The sequence below is a fragment of the Lemur catta genome, chromosome 1, assembly GCF_020740605.2.
Source record: "Lemur catta isolate mLemCat1 chromosome 1, mLemCat1.pri, whole genome shotgun sequence".
NCBI classification, from domain to species: Eukaryota; Metazoa; Chordata; class Mammalia; order Primates; family Lemuridae; genus Lemur; species Lemur catta.
Window position 1 is genome coordinate 257444605 of NC_059128.1, and position 19730 is coordinate 257464334.

At 35.3% G+C, this 19730-nt stretch overlaps 1 protein-coding gene across 3 annotated transcripts in view; it reads right to left on the bottom strand.

Moving 5' to 3' along the window:
• Positions 1–19730, bottom strand: part of ROBO2 (roundabout guidance receptor 2) — a 1246741-nt gene that overhangs the window by 178617 nt on the left and 1048394 nt on the right. For all 3 annotated transcript variants that reach the window (XM_045540457.1, XM_045540456.1, XM_045540455.1), the window contains exon 3: positions 667–824. In XM_045540457.1, coding sequence (XP_045396413.1) covers positions 667–824 — 158 coding nt within the window. The remainder of the gene's footprint in view (positions 1–666; positions 825–19730) is intronic.

A 19730-nucleotide genomic window follows, 5' to 3' on the forward strand; every position in this document is an offset into this window, starting at 1 on the left:
ATCCTCTGAAAAAGTAAAATGATGTCATTCCCCTGTTTCTGGATGTTTCATTTCAAATCTTAATCAGCTAATGAACGTGATCACCAATTTCCTTTGAAAACAGAGTATTTTTTCTACATGATTAACATGCAGAATCAGTCATTTTTATTTTGACTTTATTTCATATCTATTAAATTTGCTATTAAATTAATTCATGTATAAAATTTTCTGTTATAAATATTATCTAATTAGAAAACTGGAAAAGGTGTTTAAGATGTTCGTCATTTTGAATTATTTCCACTGATAATTTTGAAAATAGTGCAAACTTAGATGTAGTTAACATAGCTTATGGATATCATTTACATTTTAACACTGATGTACTTCATGATCAATAGAAGATTTTGGAGATCTTTAAAAAGACCTAAGATATTAATATTGTACTGCAAAGATAGCATTTCCATATTCAGATTGGTACAATTATTAATATATCACCTATACTCGATGTATATAATTTTTGTCTGTTTGTAGACTCATCCCAAAGTTTTTGTTTTTAAGTGTTTTCAATACAGTGTACATTGTAATAGCATTCAGATACAATTTTATTAACAATAAATTAAAGAATAAAATACATATGTTTTAAGACATAAATCTTCAATTTCTCTAGGCTATCATTTTAATTTAACTCACACTTATTCTTTCTTCCTTGTCATCAATTCGAACTTTGTCTTTTTTCCAGTAGATGGTAGGTTCTGGGTGTCCCCGGGGAGGCTGGCACTCCAGGATTGCAGGCTCTCCAGCTGCCACTACAACATCTGTGGGGTTTTGCCGGAAGTCATCTCGTAACACTGAGGAAAAATAATTATAGCAAAAGAAAATTCAATGATGGCAACTGTCTCTTTTTGTTACTGAAGTTAACTTCAAGTCCTGCTTACTTTGTTCTAATAAAAATTGCCTGGGTATTTACTGAAAACACAGCCATATTCATCTTAAAATATTCAGGGAATGGGAATAGATGACTAAATGATCGTGTACTTTTGCTCAAAAATCTGATTTAAAAAATGAGATAAGTGTAAGGAAAATAAGAAGAGAAATAGTCATCATATAGTTCTGAGATTTAATAAAGCAAAGTACAGAAGTCTTTTTGTAGTATGATTATATTTTCTACAAAGAAAATCGTATACACACATGCACTTGGTTTGTGAGCATGCACGCTGTCAGTCTGTGAGGGGAAGTGGTGTGAGAACTCTTTGAGAAAGTCCTTTCTCATGGCATGAACATGGACACGATCCACACTGTTTTCATTACACTGCAGAAGACAGACTCATTGTTCACCCTTGTAACGCACTAGCACCCACATACACAGGGCTACGTTTTCATTCCCTCTGCATCTCCACCTGCCGAGCGACATCTGGGCAGCGTGACATTCAGGGCAGAGATATCCCTAGTAGCAGTTTTGCCAGTCTGAATTTCCCCTCCTTTCATTAAGGAGAACAGCAGGTTGGACCTCCGTAGTAACTACCAAAAATCTGGCATGCCTGGCTCTCCAAATGTCACCTATCTATCTGCCTGTGCTTCTCTGCTGCTGGCAAAATCAAAAGCCCGGAGAAGTGGCACGGCCCTATCAGATTACAGAATGCTGGGTTTTATTTGGTAAATAAGGACTAGGGCAACATTCACAAAAGTAGTGGAGACCAGCAAATGTGCCATATACCACAGCTGCCTCTGCTTTTCCTAGTTACCTTCATTTTTCTTACTCTTTGACATTCCAATGCAGACAAGTTTAGTTCCAAAGTACTCGGCGGTAAAACAAACCTGCACACACACACACACACACACACACACACACATACACATGCACACGCACGCACACACACGCACACACACACAGGCACACGCACATCAAGCTGTTTGAAATCAACATTAGGCAGCTTGTGCTAGCCTGTTATGTAAATCACGTGCTGCAAATGGGGATTAGGTCAAACCAACTGCCTTCCGTGTCCTGTAATGAGACCCACTTCAGCACTCTGCTTCTTTGTTGTGCCAAGTCTCTAGGTTAATTGTCATTCTCCAAATAAATAAAAATTCCTGTCTTCCAAATAGCTCCAGGGAGACAACTGAGTGAATTTTAGGGCTTTTTTTTTCTTTTCTCTTGCAACACATCCTTTAACACAGTTTTCCATCTTAATGAAGTCATGGCCCTTTGTGAGATTAGAGAACCTTGACTCTCATTGAAAGAATGGTAGGAAAGAATTCAGCACAAATTGTTCACTCTCAGCTTATAAGCTGATTAATTTAGTGCTTTCACTGCTAAGGGAATGTGTTCAATTTTAGCACTGTGAACTGCACATTTTTGGTCCCCTTGTCTAACTAGCAAGAAAGGTGTGATTTATATGCATAAGGATTTGCTTCTGAGTGAGCTGAAGGAAGTGTGCAGTTAAGTGTGACATTCATGCAAGTGATGAGAAGGAGTTAACACTGTGGTTCCCTCTTGCAGGTAAAACCTCCAGGGAGAGCAAGCTGGTGACTCATTTATATTCTAAATACAGAACAGCTGCCTATTTATGCAATGTTAAGAAGTGCAAAAATATGGTAACAGGGTGATGAGCACCCCTACAATATCCGGTATTGGCAACAAATGGTGTTTTGGCAGGCCCTCAATCTGTTCCAAAATGGCACATCTGGACAGTTGAAGGGCCTTCTCCAGAACTGGTCTCCTAACAAACGACATGCCAAAAAGACTCAGCACAAATGGTACTTAAGACCATTGCAAATCACTCAGAAACACAATGTTGCACCGATTTGCAACAATCCATTTTTTTTTTCTTAAAGGCCGTTTGACATGAGGGACAAAAAGGAGAAAAATATCATAACAAACTATAAAGACTGCTACTCTTAAACAATAAAACATGTGTTTATGGCATTCACACAAAAAAAAGAAAATGACTCCAATTTGCAAATGAAGCCAAGAAATTTAACATCAACTGTAATTTTAGGCTTTCAGACTATTCACCCAGAGAGTAGGGTGAGATAATGGTATAATTGATACTGTATCCTCTTCAACTTGTAATATGCTCTTTGAGGTTTGTATAGTACTCAGTTAATCCATTTGTGTTTAGTGATACCGCTTCTTTTACCCTAAGTCTTCAGGGTAATAAAATGTTTCTTCTTTCTTTCTCAAATAAAACTTTCAAGAGAAAGATATGCTTTTCAGCAGATTCAAGGACAGCAAACACAGAGCTTATTTTTAGGAAAAAGAGCAAAGCCATTTTTATTCTCAAATTTTAAAGGAGGATATATATGTTCTAATATATGTTTATGTTTCTGAGGTTTGTATATCCATTCGTAAATGTAGGCAAAGTAAAACGAAATCATATTTATCAGGTCCCATTTCTATGCTAAGTATTCATTTCTGTCTTGGATTGTGCCCTGTGCTTTGTCGCAGCTGATGAAGAATAGGAAGTGTTAGTCATCATGAAGGATTCACATGAGTTCGAGGGAGAGAACTAAGATGGTCTTGCAAATGCAGAAAAGCAAAGCAAATTCCAATTTTAAAATGAGTCTATGTTTGTGTGTGTGTATATATATATATATTTCCCCTTAATCCCCTATACTAAAGAGAGCTGAGAACTATATTTTAAAATGTGGCTTGACAAGTAAGCCAAAGCAAGAACATACAACCATATGTGCGTTACCTAATTCCCCAAAACAGTCTTTAAATATGATGAAGAAAAATAAACCTGAAGAACTGAAAAGAATACAGTTAAAATGACAGAAACTGAGAGGGTAGCAGTAAGTTATACTTTAAAGAAAAAGGATATACTGTTTTTTTCCATAGTGGCTGTATTAATTTACATTCCCACTAAAGGCACAAGGGTTCCCCTTTCTCCACACCCACCCAATACTTGTTATCTTTCATCTTTTTGATAGTAGCCCCTCTAACAGGTGTCCAATGTACCCCATGAATATATAATATTATAACTATCTGTCAATTAAAAACTAAATTAAAAAAATAAAGGATATAAAGATGCACTTTGATATGGTACTTGTTTGCAGATATAAGTTTAGAAAACAAGGTTTCAAACCTCTATGGGGGTAAAGGATATCGAAATGGCTAGAACCCAAGTATTCATTTCTTATATATGAAGATGGAAAACACAAATGAGAGTTTACTCAGCTAGTCATAATACAATCTGGTTTACATTTTCATTATTTTTTTATATTGACACACACCATGATTTAGGAAGTTATTCTGGAAGATCAGACCATTCTGAATTTACTAGGGTGTTTGATGCAACGTGGTTGCATGTGACACAGAGATTGCTGACAATTGATTCAATTCTGCAAGTTCATATTAAACACTGTAATGTGCTCAGCACTGTCCTGTGAACTGTCTATGGCATGACAGTGCCTGTGGTGGGCCCTTGCCTGTGATTTCTACCAGTCACTGTCTCCTGCTACATACGCCCTTATGCGAGTCCCTCCCCCTGAGTGTGAACTGGACCTAGTGACTTCCTTCTAATGAATAGAGCATTACAAAGTGATAGGATGTCACCTCTGAGATTAGTTTATAAAAGACAGTGACTTTCATGTTTTTGGCTTGCTGTCTCTGTCTCTACTTGGGGCTCAGAAAAAGATACATCAATATGCCACTTTGGATTTCAAACTGAGAGCATCTGGGGAGCAACAAATGCAGAGAAGGGCTTTCTCTGAAGTTCCTCTATCTAGCTAAAGGTCTAGTCCTCCAGAAGATATTCAGTTGTTGTGAATTCCTTCTCCAGATATCTCACTGACCAAGGGAAATTGGTCCCCTACTGGAGTTGACACTTCACCCAGAGCCCAGAGGAACTTTGTCCCAGGCTATTGTCTGTTCTTCAGGGCCATTTATCTTCTCTGAAAATCATTTACTCTTTCCCTACAATTTCCTGCATCCCTCACTTCCAACTCCCTTATGAAAGGATATTTAAACTTCAATCATCTAGCCCTTCTCTGAGTCTCATATTTTGTGTGGCTGTGTTGAACATGTGCATGTCTTAAATATGCATGCTTTTCTCCTATTAATCTGCCTACTGTCAGTTTATTTCAGCAGACTCAGTTATCAAAGCTTCAGAAGGAAAGTTTGGGCTTCTCTACACTCTCTTCTCGTATTCTTCCTCTGCTCATGCAGGTTGCCCTGTTGCCCAGTGGAGAGGCCCACTTGGCAAGGATCTGAGGGCAGCTTCCACCAACAGTCAGCAAGAAACTGAGGCCTTCAGTTCAACAACCCTTGAGGGACCCAAGTTATCGCTAAATTTTACAGTAATTTCTTAAGAAGCAATAGGTAACTTATATAGTACCCTAAAAAAAGCTGTACATCCCATTGTGATTTTTAGAGCTTAAAGCTTTGACTTCTGCTTCCTCACAACCCCACATTCTTTCCCTCCCCGAGTCCTCTCTATTCCATCCTCAATCAGTAGTTCTCAGGCCTTTTTATTTTTAACCTCTGTCTAGGCAAATTACTACTCAGACATTTCCATCTTAGTTTATTAAAACAAATTAGCAACGACAATGAGGTGAGACTGCATGATTAACGGACTTCTGAAAGATACATTTCTCAACCACAAAGTGCACAGGCTTTCTAAGCGAAGTTATTAGAAAAGGAAAACCTAAAATTATTATTGATAAAAAAAAAGTTGCACACGTCATTGGATGAAGACCATCTACAACAAACCAAATTGATTATGAGAAAGGTAGTGAAGGAATTGTAGTGGAAAGCATGACTAGCAGCAGTGGAAAGCCATAGGCAATCGAACAACACGGAACACAAGGCTCCCATGCAGAGGGTTTTGTCTCAGTCTGTGCATACGAACTGATGGAGCCGTGTGGCACAGTGACACCCAGGCTTCTCAGTAGAAAACTGAACTCTAGTCCTAAGCAGTTGCTTTTATGATATATATTTTAGTTTATAAATACAAAATTTCAGTAAACCATGATCTTTAGAAGGATACTTAGGAGCCTTTATTCATGTATGTAGAAAATATAATAATAAAATCCTGTGCTGGTTTTCAATAAGATTTTTTTTTTAAACTTGCTTTTCTTGGATCAGTTAGCAGGCACAAATAAAGATACTTTTATCTCTCTATTTTAAAACAACTGCATAAAGCTAAAATTTAATGAGCACACATTATATGCCAAAGATGGCATCATGGATGTGGAATAGGTCCACTGAACCTTGTCTATTGCGTTAGATAAGTAGAGGGTTTGAACCCAGTGTGTCTGACACTACAATCTAGACACAATCAGTATGCTACACCGATTTGCAGTATCATCTGCTTCTATTTATCCATCTCTGCTGCCCTACTTCAGAATGTACTTATAGCTTTCTTGAATCACTGTAAGGATATAATATTTGACCTTTTTCTCTGATTTCTCTTTTAAACCCTCCATTATAGCTATTAAGAGTTTGCTGAAATGCAAATGGGATCATGTCAGTTCCCTTTTTTAACACTTTTTAATGGCTCTTAAAATAAAATTCTCTTTTTAATATGATTTCCAATGTTTAGAGTCCAGTCCCTGGTTATGTCTCCAGGCTCAGTGTGGACATTTCTGCAACCCTCGTGCCCTAAGCATATGGAGGAACGTATAATTACCATTGTACATCAGCATATGATGGTCTTTCTGCCTGAGAATATATCCCAGTTCTCCCTTTGTTCCCTTACTTTTGCTTAGTTCTTTCTCAAATACATACTTTTCCCTCAGTGTCAGTTTCAGACTCACTCATCTAAAAAGTCTTTCCTATGTACTTAAACTGGATGAGGGAATCCTCCAAAAGGCTCCCATTTCGAAGGGCATCAGAAGAATTAATCAAGTATTCTTCATTGGTTGATTGAATTGACACACTTCTTGAGATGTGTGTTGCAGTGTTTTCTTATTGTATAAAATAGACCAAAATGTTATAATTTGATTTGATAATATCATTTATAAAGAACAATTTAAGTTGATTGAATTTAAGCAATAGAGTACTTGACTTTCCTACCTACATGTTCATATATCTGTAAAATAAAAGAAAACCATTCAAGAAGGTCTGAAATCACTCAAGGAAACAACAAATTTATGTGCAACCAACAAAACTGGTAGCACTAATTATAGTATATCACAGTAAACATTACAATAGACTAAAAGAAAAAAAAGCGATGGTCAACTGGTACCAATAATTTCCCTAACCCTACAACACCACTACCAGCAAGACCACCTACAACCATAGGGGATGATTCGGTATAACTCCAACCTGCATAAAGCTCAGGACTTCCACTCTACATGAGAGGAAAGCACCTTGTATCTTTCTGGACTAAGTGGCTGTTGTTGGCAGCTATGCTGTGACCCCAGGGGGAGCTCCAGCCTCAGGATGGAACTGAGGCTCCGCACTCTCCAGCATGAAAAATCTGGTTCTTGGTGACATGGCTGGACGAATCAATTCCGAAGATTGCTAATTCTGGACTTTCTAGATATGTTCTCTTTCATATTTAAGCCAGTTTAAATTGTTTCCCTTTTCAACTGAAAGCTCCCCGCTGGCATGACATAATTCCATATTTTTCTGAAGTTCTAATGACTAAAAGACTGAATAAATCTAAAAAGGAATCGTCATTCACAAGAAACTATTATATTTGGTACAATCAAACAAAATATGGTCCGAATGGACAGACCAGCCACCAGCTAAACAGACAATAAAATCTGATATTTTGGGGATAGGTTATAAGCGGTTTCTTTCTGCACAGAAAGGGAATGGGAAAGAAATAACTCAGTGGGGAGACATCCTGCTACCGCTGTGCAAGCTGACACTCTGGCACCCCTGCCTCATGCTGACAATTCCAAAATGAGACGCTCTCACTCTCCCACCTCCACTAAGACTCTCTGTACAAGCAAATTCACTCAGCAAATGATCCAGATAAACCGGTGGTATGAATTGGAGCATATTGAATAAACAAGAATGCCCTGTGACTTGTTCATTTTCAAGTCATAGCGTTTTGTGAAGCCTGGTATTCTGCAGGGAATAAAACACACAAACACATAATTCACACAAGAGGAATGGCCAGCTCTGAGTTTCTTAGCCAAGCCTTTATTCTTGAATCCTTTTTTTAGCCCTGTTCTGTCCTCACCCACAATATAATTTGAAGTCCCGCTAAGAGTGCCAAGTCTTCCTTAATGTTTTCCATTAATGTTTAAAACTTGCTGAAGGATTCTTAGAAATTGCATGGAAACATTGTGCTCTCTGTAATTTGTATCCATAACCTCTGTAATGCATATGTTCTCCTTGGGGACCAAGTGTTGAGATCATTCATAAACTCTTGGATCACATGTGGCACGGCAAACTGGTGACATCTGACCACGGCAGACTCCAGGCCTGTCTCTGGCAATCATTTCCTTTGGTTTGCAGTTAAATAGCCAGCAGTTGGCATACCTTCCACGCTTGGAAGTCCTATTTTTGGCAAAGCCTAGCATCTGATATTTGACAGGAATCTGCATACCCTATCCGTTAGCTTGCAAGGAAGTTGTGACTTGAGGCTAATTAATGTTTAATCAGTTCCTCTTTTTTCTCCCTTAAAGAGCCATTGTCCACAAAATTGTTCATGTGGAATTGATGTCTCCAAAATCACAGAAAGCTCAAAGGAACAAGATCAAGTTAGGGACTGTGTACAAATATAATATGCGAGGAGGAATATGGTGTCTAGAAATGCTGATATTAACCTAAACTTGTTCAAGGCAATGCCTTCCTCTACTGCAGAACAAAACCTACCTCTCCATGCTCCTAAAGCATGCTGTGTTCCCCAACCACTTGCCTCTCAGCATCTGCCCGTTTCAGACAAATTCCAGTTTGGTCAAAGCAATAGCTATGATTCTAGACATTAGAAGACATAATATATTAAAAATAAATTTTATAACTTCACAGGCTAGCTTAATTTAAAAAAACACATTACACAGTGTTTTTTAAGATTGTAACAGGAGAAACACCAGATTATTTCAAGCATATAATACTGCCTCTTATATCTGGGTTTGGTTACTGCTAGATAGATAGATAAAGCAAGCACGCTCATTTTATAGGATTTACATTTATAAGGGATAATTAAAAATAACCATCTGTTTGCTTCTAGCTTTTTAGTCTGGTTCATGTCCCATGGGCCTCAAGTCTTCAGCCAAAGCAGCTAAGCTGCCAGGTACCAGGAAGGCTTGTTACAGGTACTTTGCAGAATGCCTTCTTTGCCCACTGCTTCTCATTTTCCTGCAACTCCCCCCATTACCTCTTCATTTAGCCTTCACTATTAGACTGAAGAAAACAAAAAACTGAGAGGATCAAATGCCATTTATATACATTTATACAAAATTAAAATTCAATATGTTGAAGTGTACATTTAAATTAAAAGTATACCCAAGTCTATATTTAAATTCAAACTACAGAATTCACTACTGCTTTATAGCTATATCTGTCAATTTGAATAAAGGAAATAAAGAGTGCTATCAAGTAAATATTAATGTGCTTCTTTATTCTGGATCCCAATAGATTACCACTCTCCTCCCACCTTGTTAGTCCTTCTCTGAAGACATTAGCTCTTACAGTGTTCCAACGTTGCACATTTCACAGAGGTACACGGTCTCAGCAGCATCTTCCTGTCATTCCAACCTCTCCTGGTATCGATGCCTTATTTTTTTTTTCAGATATTTCTCTCCCATAGTGTATTCTGATGTGCATGATCAACATGAATTACAACGCCAAGTAACTGCCAGATGCTATGAGTTATAAACTCAATAGTCTAAGGATTATTACACATTAGGGCACCCTACAGTGCAAGGGTGTCCTGGAATTTATGTGTTATTTATTACCTATTGGCAGGGTCTCAAAGTAATCTCACCCCTGCTGATGAAACGAGGGTTGGAAGAAGAAGAAGGTCAAGGTCAACCTTCCTTGTCAAGAATGCCTGTTACTTCGAAACTACTGTTGCTTTATCTTTTTTTCCCTCTACCTGAAACTCAACAAAACTCTGAATAAAGGGGATATGTATTATAATTATATCTATGGTCTTTAAACCTGATTCTGCTAATTTCACAATTTCTATCATTTCGCCTATTTTAACAACACATTTTGTAACTATAACTACTGGAAGTCCTATAGAGAGTGTCCACATGAATCCTATCATAATCCATAAATTTAAAAAGGAGCAATTTGAAGGTATACTGTTTATTCCCACTTTTGCACGGGAACACAGATGGAAGCCTAACTGCATTAGACTGTATTTGAATTTTGAAATAAAAAAATTATATCCCACACGCCTTTAGATTTTTTAGTCTTAGCCATCCAATATCAAAATTTGCATAAGTCCACATCACAAAATATGAACATTACCCTACACTGTCATGAATTTTGCTAAAATAGATGTAATTTGACATCCTATATTCTTCAGGAAGTGTTTTATTTGATTACTACATGACAAGAAGCTTGAAATGTTTTCTAATCCAGAATGTATCATATTTATTTTTAAATTGGCTGATTAATAAAAAAGATCTATCATTTTTCTACTATATCCCAAAGACCCAGTAACCTTCTTTTCTTTTTCAATCAAATGAATTCTGAATTCAGTAGTTAACATGCAGCAATCTCATTACCCATCTACCATAAATCTTCAAAAGCATCACCATCTTTTGACAGCTAAGCAAGAGAAGAGAAAGCAAGAAGCATATCCAAGCACTTTTTATAAATGCAAATATCCTAAAGACCAAATTTAAATTGACAGTGATTGGAAAACAATGTGCTTGACAATTTTTGTTTACCTATGAAAAACACAATTTCTTATAGTCTTGATGTTAAGTCCACCGCCCAACCTTTCCATATACTCTATGAAAAGAAACTGATATCAAACAACAAATATTGAATATATTTTAAAGTAGAATACTGAGTTTTTATGATAAAAATTAATTATGTGTTTTTACCAGAAGTATTTAAACACTTAAAAACTCACGTAGGTTTTAATCAAACCTTCAAATCTTATGTGAAAGTAGAAAGAAGTCCTCTTAAGTATGAAGGTTTAAAAAAAATCCCTCTTTTTTTGATATATACTGGAGTCAACTTTAGCGATCCATAGAGTACATGCTCAGCAATAAGGAAATAAATAAAATTGCTGTCTGAGTCTCTGGCTATATTTTTATTCAGTGGGCTACCCTGTTGCTCCTAGCCTGAGGACTTACTATACTTTCAATCTCAAAATGCTTAGAGATAAAAAATAAACATACATAGCTACGTCCTTCTTGCTTGGAGAGGAACCAACTCCTTATATAGAGATAATTACCTAGTTGCATGTGATTGATTAAGTTTCTCTTTCTGGAATGGTACCAAAACTTGATGAGAAAGATTTACCAGAAAGTCTACCAAATCTCCTTTATTTTGACTTATTCAAGGCAATTCTAATGCCATATTATTAATATTCACAAATTATCTTGTCTAATTTTGACCATTTCCATGCACCAAAGATTAACCATTTCACCATTTCACTTTACTCCCTCTAAAAATTGTCTGCAAATAGTAACATTAGAAAAAAGAAACTTGATTTTTTGGTATTTTTGATGAACAGTCAAATTTTTATTATTTTAAATGTAGGGCAAATTGTCTAAAACGTAGCAATGAAAGAAAAATCTGAAGTTGACAAAAGGGATGATTTTCAAAATAAATTAGTAGATTCCAAAAAAATCACACATCACATATATTGATTGAATGATGTCTAAAGCACATGTTTAATGCTGCCTTTGACATTTTTTCCCCACATTTACTTAACGAGAAGACCTTTGCTTTAGTAAGCCTTTCTGAGAGATGACTTCAATATATTTTAATATCACTGGATAACCAATCACTGAGGATACTCTCCGTTGATAAAAGTGCTGGGTGTGAAGTATGGACTAAAAGTATTCTCACTTCCCTTGAAATATCCCAGGTATCAAGGGGAGAAATTTATTCATTCTTTCTGAAATCAAAAATCTTCAACACTACACATGAATTGAATAAATACATATTTTTCTTCCAAATTAGATAATTTTGGAATTAAAAGGAAATACTATTGGTAATTATGCCAGAATGGTGCCAGGAAATCCAGGCTCTATGTTCACTGTAACTCTATGTGGTTTAGTGTCTAAAAAAAACTTCTAAAGCCTCATCTCTGTCCCCTCAATCATAACAATCAACTCATACTTTTTCAGGTCTTTCTTCAGGCCCTGACACATAACGTGCTCGTTTCCACCTTAGGGCCTCCACACAGTTTGTTCTCTATTTGTGGAATGCACTCTAATCCCTCTCCACCATATGCCAAGTTTCTTTGAGGGACAGGAACACCCATTCCACAACTGTTTACGGAGCTACTACTATTTAACAGCAAGGCAATAGAGTTGTGGTAAAGATAATGGTGTTAGTCAGATGGCCTGGGTTTGGTCTCAGTTCTGCTACTTTTATTATCTAGATCTAGATAATTTTCTACAAATCCCTGAGTCATTTCGAGCCTCACTATCTTCATCTGTAAAATGAGGATGTAAAGCCTATGTCTTTGGATTTTTATAAAGAGTAAACAAAGTGATCTTTACAAAGCACAATGAGAGGTAAAGGAAGTCCTTCACAGATGAAGTTACTGTCATTAGGAACTAGGAGTAGCGCAAAAAACAAGAAGGACCTTGCAATTCTGTTTTTGCATCTGATGTTAAATGAGTTTAATGGACGTCAATTTTTAATTCCTTTGACTGTCAGATAGTTAATAATCTTCAAGACCCCTAACCTGTATATAAAACATCTCAAACTTTAAGCTGTTGTCAGTTAATTACTATGTAATTGCTAATAGTGATAATTATTATAAATATTAGTGGAGTTGGAATTTGTATATAATAATATAATCCTAAATTAAATAAATTTAGAGGTAATACTTTATGTTATAAAGTATTTACTTATATTATAAAGTATTAACAGGTCAAGAAAATATTCATGGTCTTACCAAGCAAAAAGTGTAAGTTTTGCCCAGTAAGTTTTTCCAAGTTTATTTTTGGAAGGTGATTTTAATATGACCTTTAATTTAGCTCTGTTTAGCTGATACCAAATAACTTAGATGTTTGTTTTTCACTGTTCAACCAGTTCTAGTTGTAACTACTTCTTGTGGAGTAACAGAAGAGTTTTATTTTTCATTCTTTTTTTGTATTCAACAAGTATGTAGAGTACATTTTGTTGGTTCCAGGTGCTATATAACACACTTTGGGAGTACGAGATATTTCAAGCAGAGATTTTCCCCTCAGGGTGCCAAAGAGATTTAGGGAATTTTCTACAACTAACTCAAAAACCACAATCTGAAAGATAAATATGTCAAGTATCAGGGGACAAGTACATTGAAAATTCTATAAGGTACACAAGAGGGAAACATTATTTTCACAAGGAAGGCTTTTCAGAGGAGCAAGTTTCAGAGCTGGGTTAGAAATATGCATGGTATGCTTCAATTAATTACAAAAAGAAACATGCTGGAATGTACTTGCATGTACATAAAACAGACTCTGGAAGGACACATGAGAAACTAATAGTAACAAACAGCTTTGCAGAAAAGAAAAAACTGGAAAGTGAAGAATGGGAAAGGAAGACTTCACTACATCTACTCTACACTTCTTGACTTTCAAATCCTGTAAATGTATTAATTACTCATTAATAGGTATATTTAACAATGTATGAATTCAATACAGAAATAAGAAGTATATTGACTAAGAGTGTTAAAACACTCTTAGTCAGATTATACTATCTGTCCCAACTGGATTCAACACAAAGAGTTGTAAAGACAGTATGAAAATGTGGTTCCTTGCAAGAGTCATTGAGTTACATAAACCGCAATGTTATAGAACACTGGTGCTTGGAAATGTAAATGTTAATAAAATATCTGTAGGATGCTGGTAGGGCTGACCTCAAGCCTGATCCAAATATATAATTCAACAAATTAGTTCTTTTCCAAGATAGAATAAAAATTCATAAACTTTAGTGTTGAGACAGTCTTTTCTTTTCATTTAACATTAACTGAAAACCTACTATGAGGTAGGCACAAGAGGTAAAAAGGTGCATAAGATTATGACTTTTTTATTTAGGCTTAGGTCACAAGTGTCTCAGTAGAATAAAGAAGGCTCTGAAGGAAGGAATATATTGGTAACTGCTTTAGTTGAGAGAGATTTATAGCTATCAACATATACTCTATAAAAGTCAAAACATCATTTATTTACAAAAAGTTCCTTATCTCTCTCAAATTATAAGTTGTGAGTCTATAATTCCACTTCAGATACATGAATCAAGAACATTATAAATGATTTCTTCTTCAAAAAATAGAACTATCACCATATAAAGTTTCTTAATTGAGTTTTCTTTAGGGTAAATACAAAAATACACTTTTTTAATTGAATAAAAATCAGGATTTATTTTCTTTGACATGCTTATGCCTTTTATATTTCATATGGTTTGAATATAGAAAAACAAAAACTCCACTAATTTTTTATTTTAAAAGTGGAGTAAAGTATACATATATGTACAGTTTAAGCGTAATGCATTATTCAACCTGTTAAAGTATAATTTTTCCTATAGGATGATAGGTGATGGTTTATCATAAAATGTATTATATTCTATCTTAAACAATATAATTAACTCTTGGTGAACCTTTCCCAATACCAGTAAATTCAATTTTGTCTAATCTTTGGGCTTATGATAATGTCAGCTCATTAAAGTATTAGTTAAAACTCATTAAAGTGCATACTGAGAGGTAACAGCTTCATTACTGTAATATGATGTAAAGAAAAAAGAATGCTTTATTATCATTTAATTGTTTTCAAAACTGAATTCATTTGCATAATAAAAAGTTCACTGTATATATTTTCAATAGTTCTCAAAAATTAAGCATCCCAATAATTAAAAATGCATTTTCTAAAAATAATTTTGTTACTGTAGCATCCTGGTTATTTTTTTTTTCCTTCTTCAATTAGAAATGTGGTCAGATGAGAGATAGTGGTTATTATAGGTAGAAAATCATTTTAAATAATACTAAAATATACTAATATAGCCTTTATTTCACTTTCAATATTTACAATATTTTGGTAGAATAGGATTTCCATACAACAGCAGATGGCTTAATCAAATATGATTAATTGCCTTTACTAGATAGCATGTCCATACCTTGTAAGACTGAAGAGTTAGGTGGCAATGTATATTAAATTAGAAATTAGCTTTTACCTATTATCTCCAATGAACATGTAATTACTCCATGTTTCTCTTCCATAGTACCTTAGTTATAGTACGTGCTTAATGAATATTTGCTGAGGGTTAATATGTAGAAAATTCTTCAAAGTTTTTTTTTATTACCCCCCTCAATCCTACATGATGAAATCATTACCATTAAAGCATTGCGTAAAGTATATCTAATTTAAATGTGTTTTTTACCTCTTAATTTTCTTCCCACTAGCCACGACTCATCCTTCTAGTTTGCCAAAAGTTTCCTGTTCTTAGAAAATGATATTAATACTTATAATGGAGTGTCCCAATCACACATTTTTCTTTGTTAACCTCTGTCAGTTCTGCTTCCGTGCTGATGGCCCCAAAATGCATGCCTCCAGCCCTGAGTTCCCCTAGAACTTCAATCTTGCATCAACACTGCCACTTCAATGTCTAAAAGTAACTGGAACCTAAAATGGATTTCTTGATTTTTGTCACACAAGTCTTTATCTCCTCCGTCTTTCCTGTCTTTGCACATGGTCATATTGCAAAATTTTCAAGGAATTATTATATTTCCTCTATTTCTGTCACACATGGACACACACATGCCATCCTGATCATTAAAGTGGTTCAATGACTGTGAAACTTATCCAGAAGTTTTCTTTACTTCCACTCCTGTCACTTTGTCTGAGTCACCAACATCTCTCAGGGTATACTGCAGTTGATTCAACACTCTTACTTTTCCTCCTGTCCTTCCTACAGTCAATTCTTCCTGCTGGAGATAGAATAACCTCTTTAAAATTATAAAACAAATCTTGTCAACCTTCTATGTAAAATTCTTCAAAGGATCCCCCATCACATTCAGAAAAAAGTCCAAATCCTTACTCTGTCCTACAAGTGATCTTGAGATCTGGCCTTTCATCTCATGATACTACTCCTCCTGCTGCATTCTCCCCCAGTCGTGCTAGCCTTTCCCCTTTTCTAGCAAGCCCAGTTACTTCTTTAGGTGCCCTTTTTGTATTATTTAGTTGTCCTGTGAAATGTTCTTCCCCCAAGACATCCTACAGCTCTCTTCTTCTTGTTGGGCAAATCTCAGTTTACATGTCACTTCTTCAGTTTCCCCTCATACAACCACCCAATCTAAAGCAGCAGCAAGATCACAGATATCACATTCGTCTGGAGTTTCCTCCCACCCCATGCATATCACATATCACTGTGTGAACTTATTCATGTTTGTTTGTTCATTATCTGTCTGCTTTCAATAGAATTAAGCTAGCTCCATGAAAGCAGGGACCAAGTTCATTTTGCTTACTATTGTATCCCCAGGGGCTAGAATAGTATCTTTGGCACACAGTAGGTACACAGTAAATATTTACTGAATGAGTAGATGAAGAATTTCAATTTTTGTGTTTATTAAACTGTAGTTAATTATTTCATGTGCATCTTTAGTAGACAGTTGCTATTGGTCAAATCCTTGGTTTTACATAATAAATGTGTAGAAAGTTTCATGTCCTTTATTTTAGTAAGAAATACAATATGCTTTGAGAGGTTGTGGAACCTCTCATTGGAGGAATCATCTGTGGATCATTGTGGAATCATCTGTCATAAAATGATAGTAGTTCCTTATTTTCAAAGTTAAAAACTAACTCCTAAATTTTACATTATTCAAGTGGTCAGAAAAGAGTCGGAAGCTTATATCACTGCTTACCACATTCACAACCTTTTAAAGATCATGGTCTGAATGTGAATTTTGAAATATCTCCATTGTCTAGTGGGGTGGGATAAATCAACGTGTATTAAATGGTGAAGACTTCTTACCTGTAAGGTCAATGGAAATCTCACAATGACCTTGTGAGGGGGGTAGGTTTATCAATGAAAAGACAGGCTCCAAGGTGAGTTCAGTTTATCCAGTTAATAAGAGGAGTCAGGATTTGAAAATAGATTATTTTTCATTATAGATCTTACACTTTAAAAATGTTGTGATGGAAACAGATACAACAGACATATTTTATAATTCCTTAAACTAATAATCAAAATACACTAAAAATAATTTAACTTGGTAACTAAGGTCTTCATTATAATCAGTTATTATACCATGCTGTGAGATGGTGATTGTGAACATTAGGCTAAATCTATTTTTAATTCAAAATTCATGATGAAACTTGCTTCTTTGAATAAATCCCTAATATGAGCTTGATTCTACACAATTGTCTTTTTCATAAAAAACTAGAGAACAAAAGCTAGTGGTGAGTGAATTGCTGATCAGTATTATTATTACATGCTGTCTTTCTGTATAATGAACTATGCCAGCTTCTTCTAATGCTGTGCTCAAGGACTGTAGTCTTTACTTTTTTAAAAAAGAATTAAACCAATCTTTTCTTTCAGTAAAATTCAATCTTCTAGCCAACTTTATTCTTTTCTCTTTTCTCATTTGCTTGTAACATAACATTAGAAAATATATATAACTATCTTGGAGATGGTTTACTTCTCAGAGTGTTTTATATAAATAATCATTATAGATTGTATTTTTTGAAATTATAAGTACAAATAGAACTTTGCTTTTCAGCTGTTCTCCGCCCTCTGGAGGTTAGACCCACAGGTTCTGGTGGCTGAAAGTCTTTGGTTTGAGTCCTGACATTGGTGCTTGACAGCTATGTGATTCAGTGCAAGTTATTTACCCTCTCTAAGCGTTTGCTTCTTCCTCTGTAACGTGGGGATAATGGTGCATATTATCTAAGGTGACAATGACGATTAAGTAAAAACGTTTATGGCTTTTAGCACATACCTGGCAAAGAACCCATGTTCACTCACTATCATGGTTTTGCATAATCAAATAGAGACGTTTAAAGTTATATGTTCGCTCTTATAAAGTACACATCTCCCCACAAGTGATAATTCTCCTGATTGAATACATAATATATAACTAAATTGTAAATCAAACACAATAAAATGGATATCTATTATTGCATCAGTTTAACAATATGATATTTAATAAGTAATATTTAATAATTTTGCATGGGCAAAATGTTACTGGGTTTGATCTGGTTTAAACTTTTATATTAATTAGTTTAGCTAAATAGTTGTGACACTTCAATTTTGCTTTATATTAATTAAAAAAAATCTAGTCATTTACATTTTGGATAGTCTTTCTCAATAAAAATACATTGAACAAGATGGTCAAAATTTTTAGCAAAAGAAAGGATCTATGATGTGTCATAAGCAAGTGAAAAGAATTACTCTACTATTAGGTCATTAAATATGAAATGTCCAAAGCTGGAAGAAGTGGTAACAAGTTGGTGCAAGGTCTGGTGAATATGGTGGATGACAGAGAGTTTCCAAGCCCAGCTGCTGTAGTTTGAGCAGCATTGTTTGTGCCACATGTGGTCAAGCATTGTCTTGCAAGAGGAATAGCTTGTTTGTATTGACCAATCTCAGTTGCTTAATCACAAACATCCTCATCATTTTTTTCAACTGGTTGCAGCAGACATCCTCTGTAATTGACCAGGTTTCATGAACCTGTAGTGGATAATACCAGTGCTGGACCACCAGACAGACACCATTAGATTTTCTGGATAAATATTCAGTTTGGGACTGTGTTTCAGCACTTCATCTTCATACAACCATTGTGCTGAATGCTTGCAATTGTCAAAAAGAATCCATTTTTCATCACAGGTAACAATGCAGTGCAGAAATGGTTCGCCTTTATGTTGTGACGGCAAAGAAAGGCACGCTCTGCGAGGATGTCTCTTCCGATGCTCAATTAATTCATGTGGAACCAATCTATCCAGCTTCTTTAGCTTCCCAATTTGTTTCAAATGGTCCAATGTTGTTAGAATAGTAATGTCAAACCTTGCTGCTAATTCATGCGTAGGGTGAGATGGATTTGCTTCCACTACAGCTTTCAGCTCGTCATTATCCACCTCGGTCTCAGGTTGCCCACATGGCTCATTTTCAAGATTAAAATCACCAGAACAGAACCTCTCAAACCATTGATATACTGTGCGTTCGTTAGCCGCATCCTTCCCAAACATTTTGTTGATATTTCGAGCTGTCTGTGCTGCATTGGTTCCATGACGGAACTCATATTTGAAAATATCACAAATTTTAGACTTATCCATGATTTCACAAAAATTGCTGTTAAAAAACTTGCAATATAATCAAAATCCAAAATGTGCATTTCAGAGACTGAGGATGTACCTTCACAATAAAGTAAAACTAAAAGTGTCAAAGTGAAATGTCAAAAATATCAACTGTCAAAATTAGTACTTAAAGAAATTGGACATTTCGTACTTCATAACCTAATATTTTAATGATAAGGAAATTTTATGCCTAATTGTTAGCGAACAATCATTTAACCTTTGTTTAAAGGCAGATATTTTTTAAAAAAGGTTGGATCCTTCTTAACACAAATTTTCACCATTCTCAAATTTGTAAGACTTTATCTCTCTTTATATTTTTAACTTATGCTACGCAAAAGTTTTCATCATGTACTACAGGGTGTAAGCCGATCTTTAATATTATATGGCTA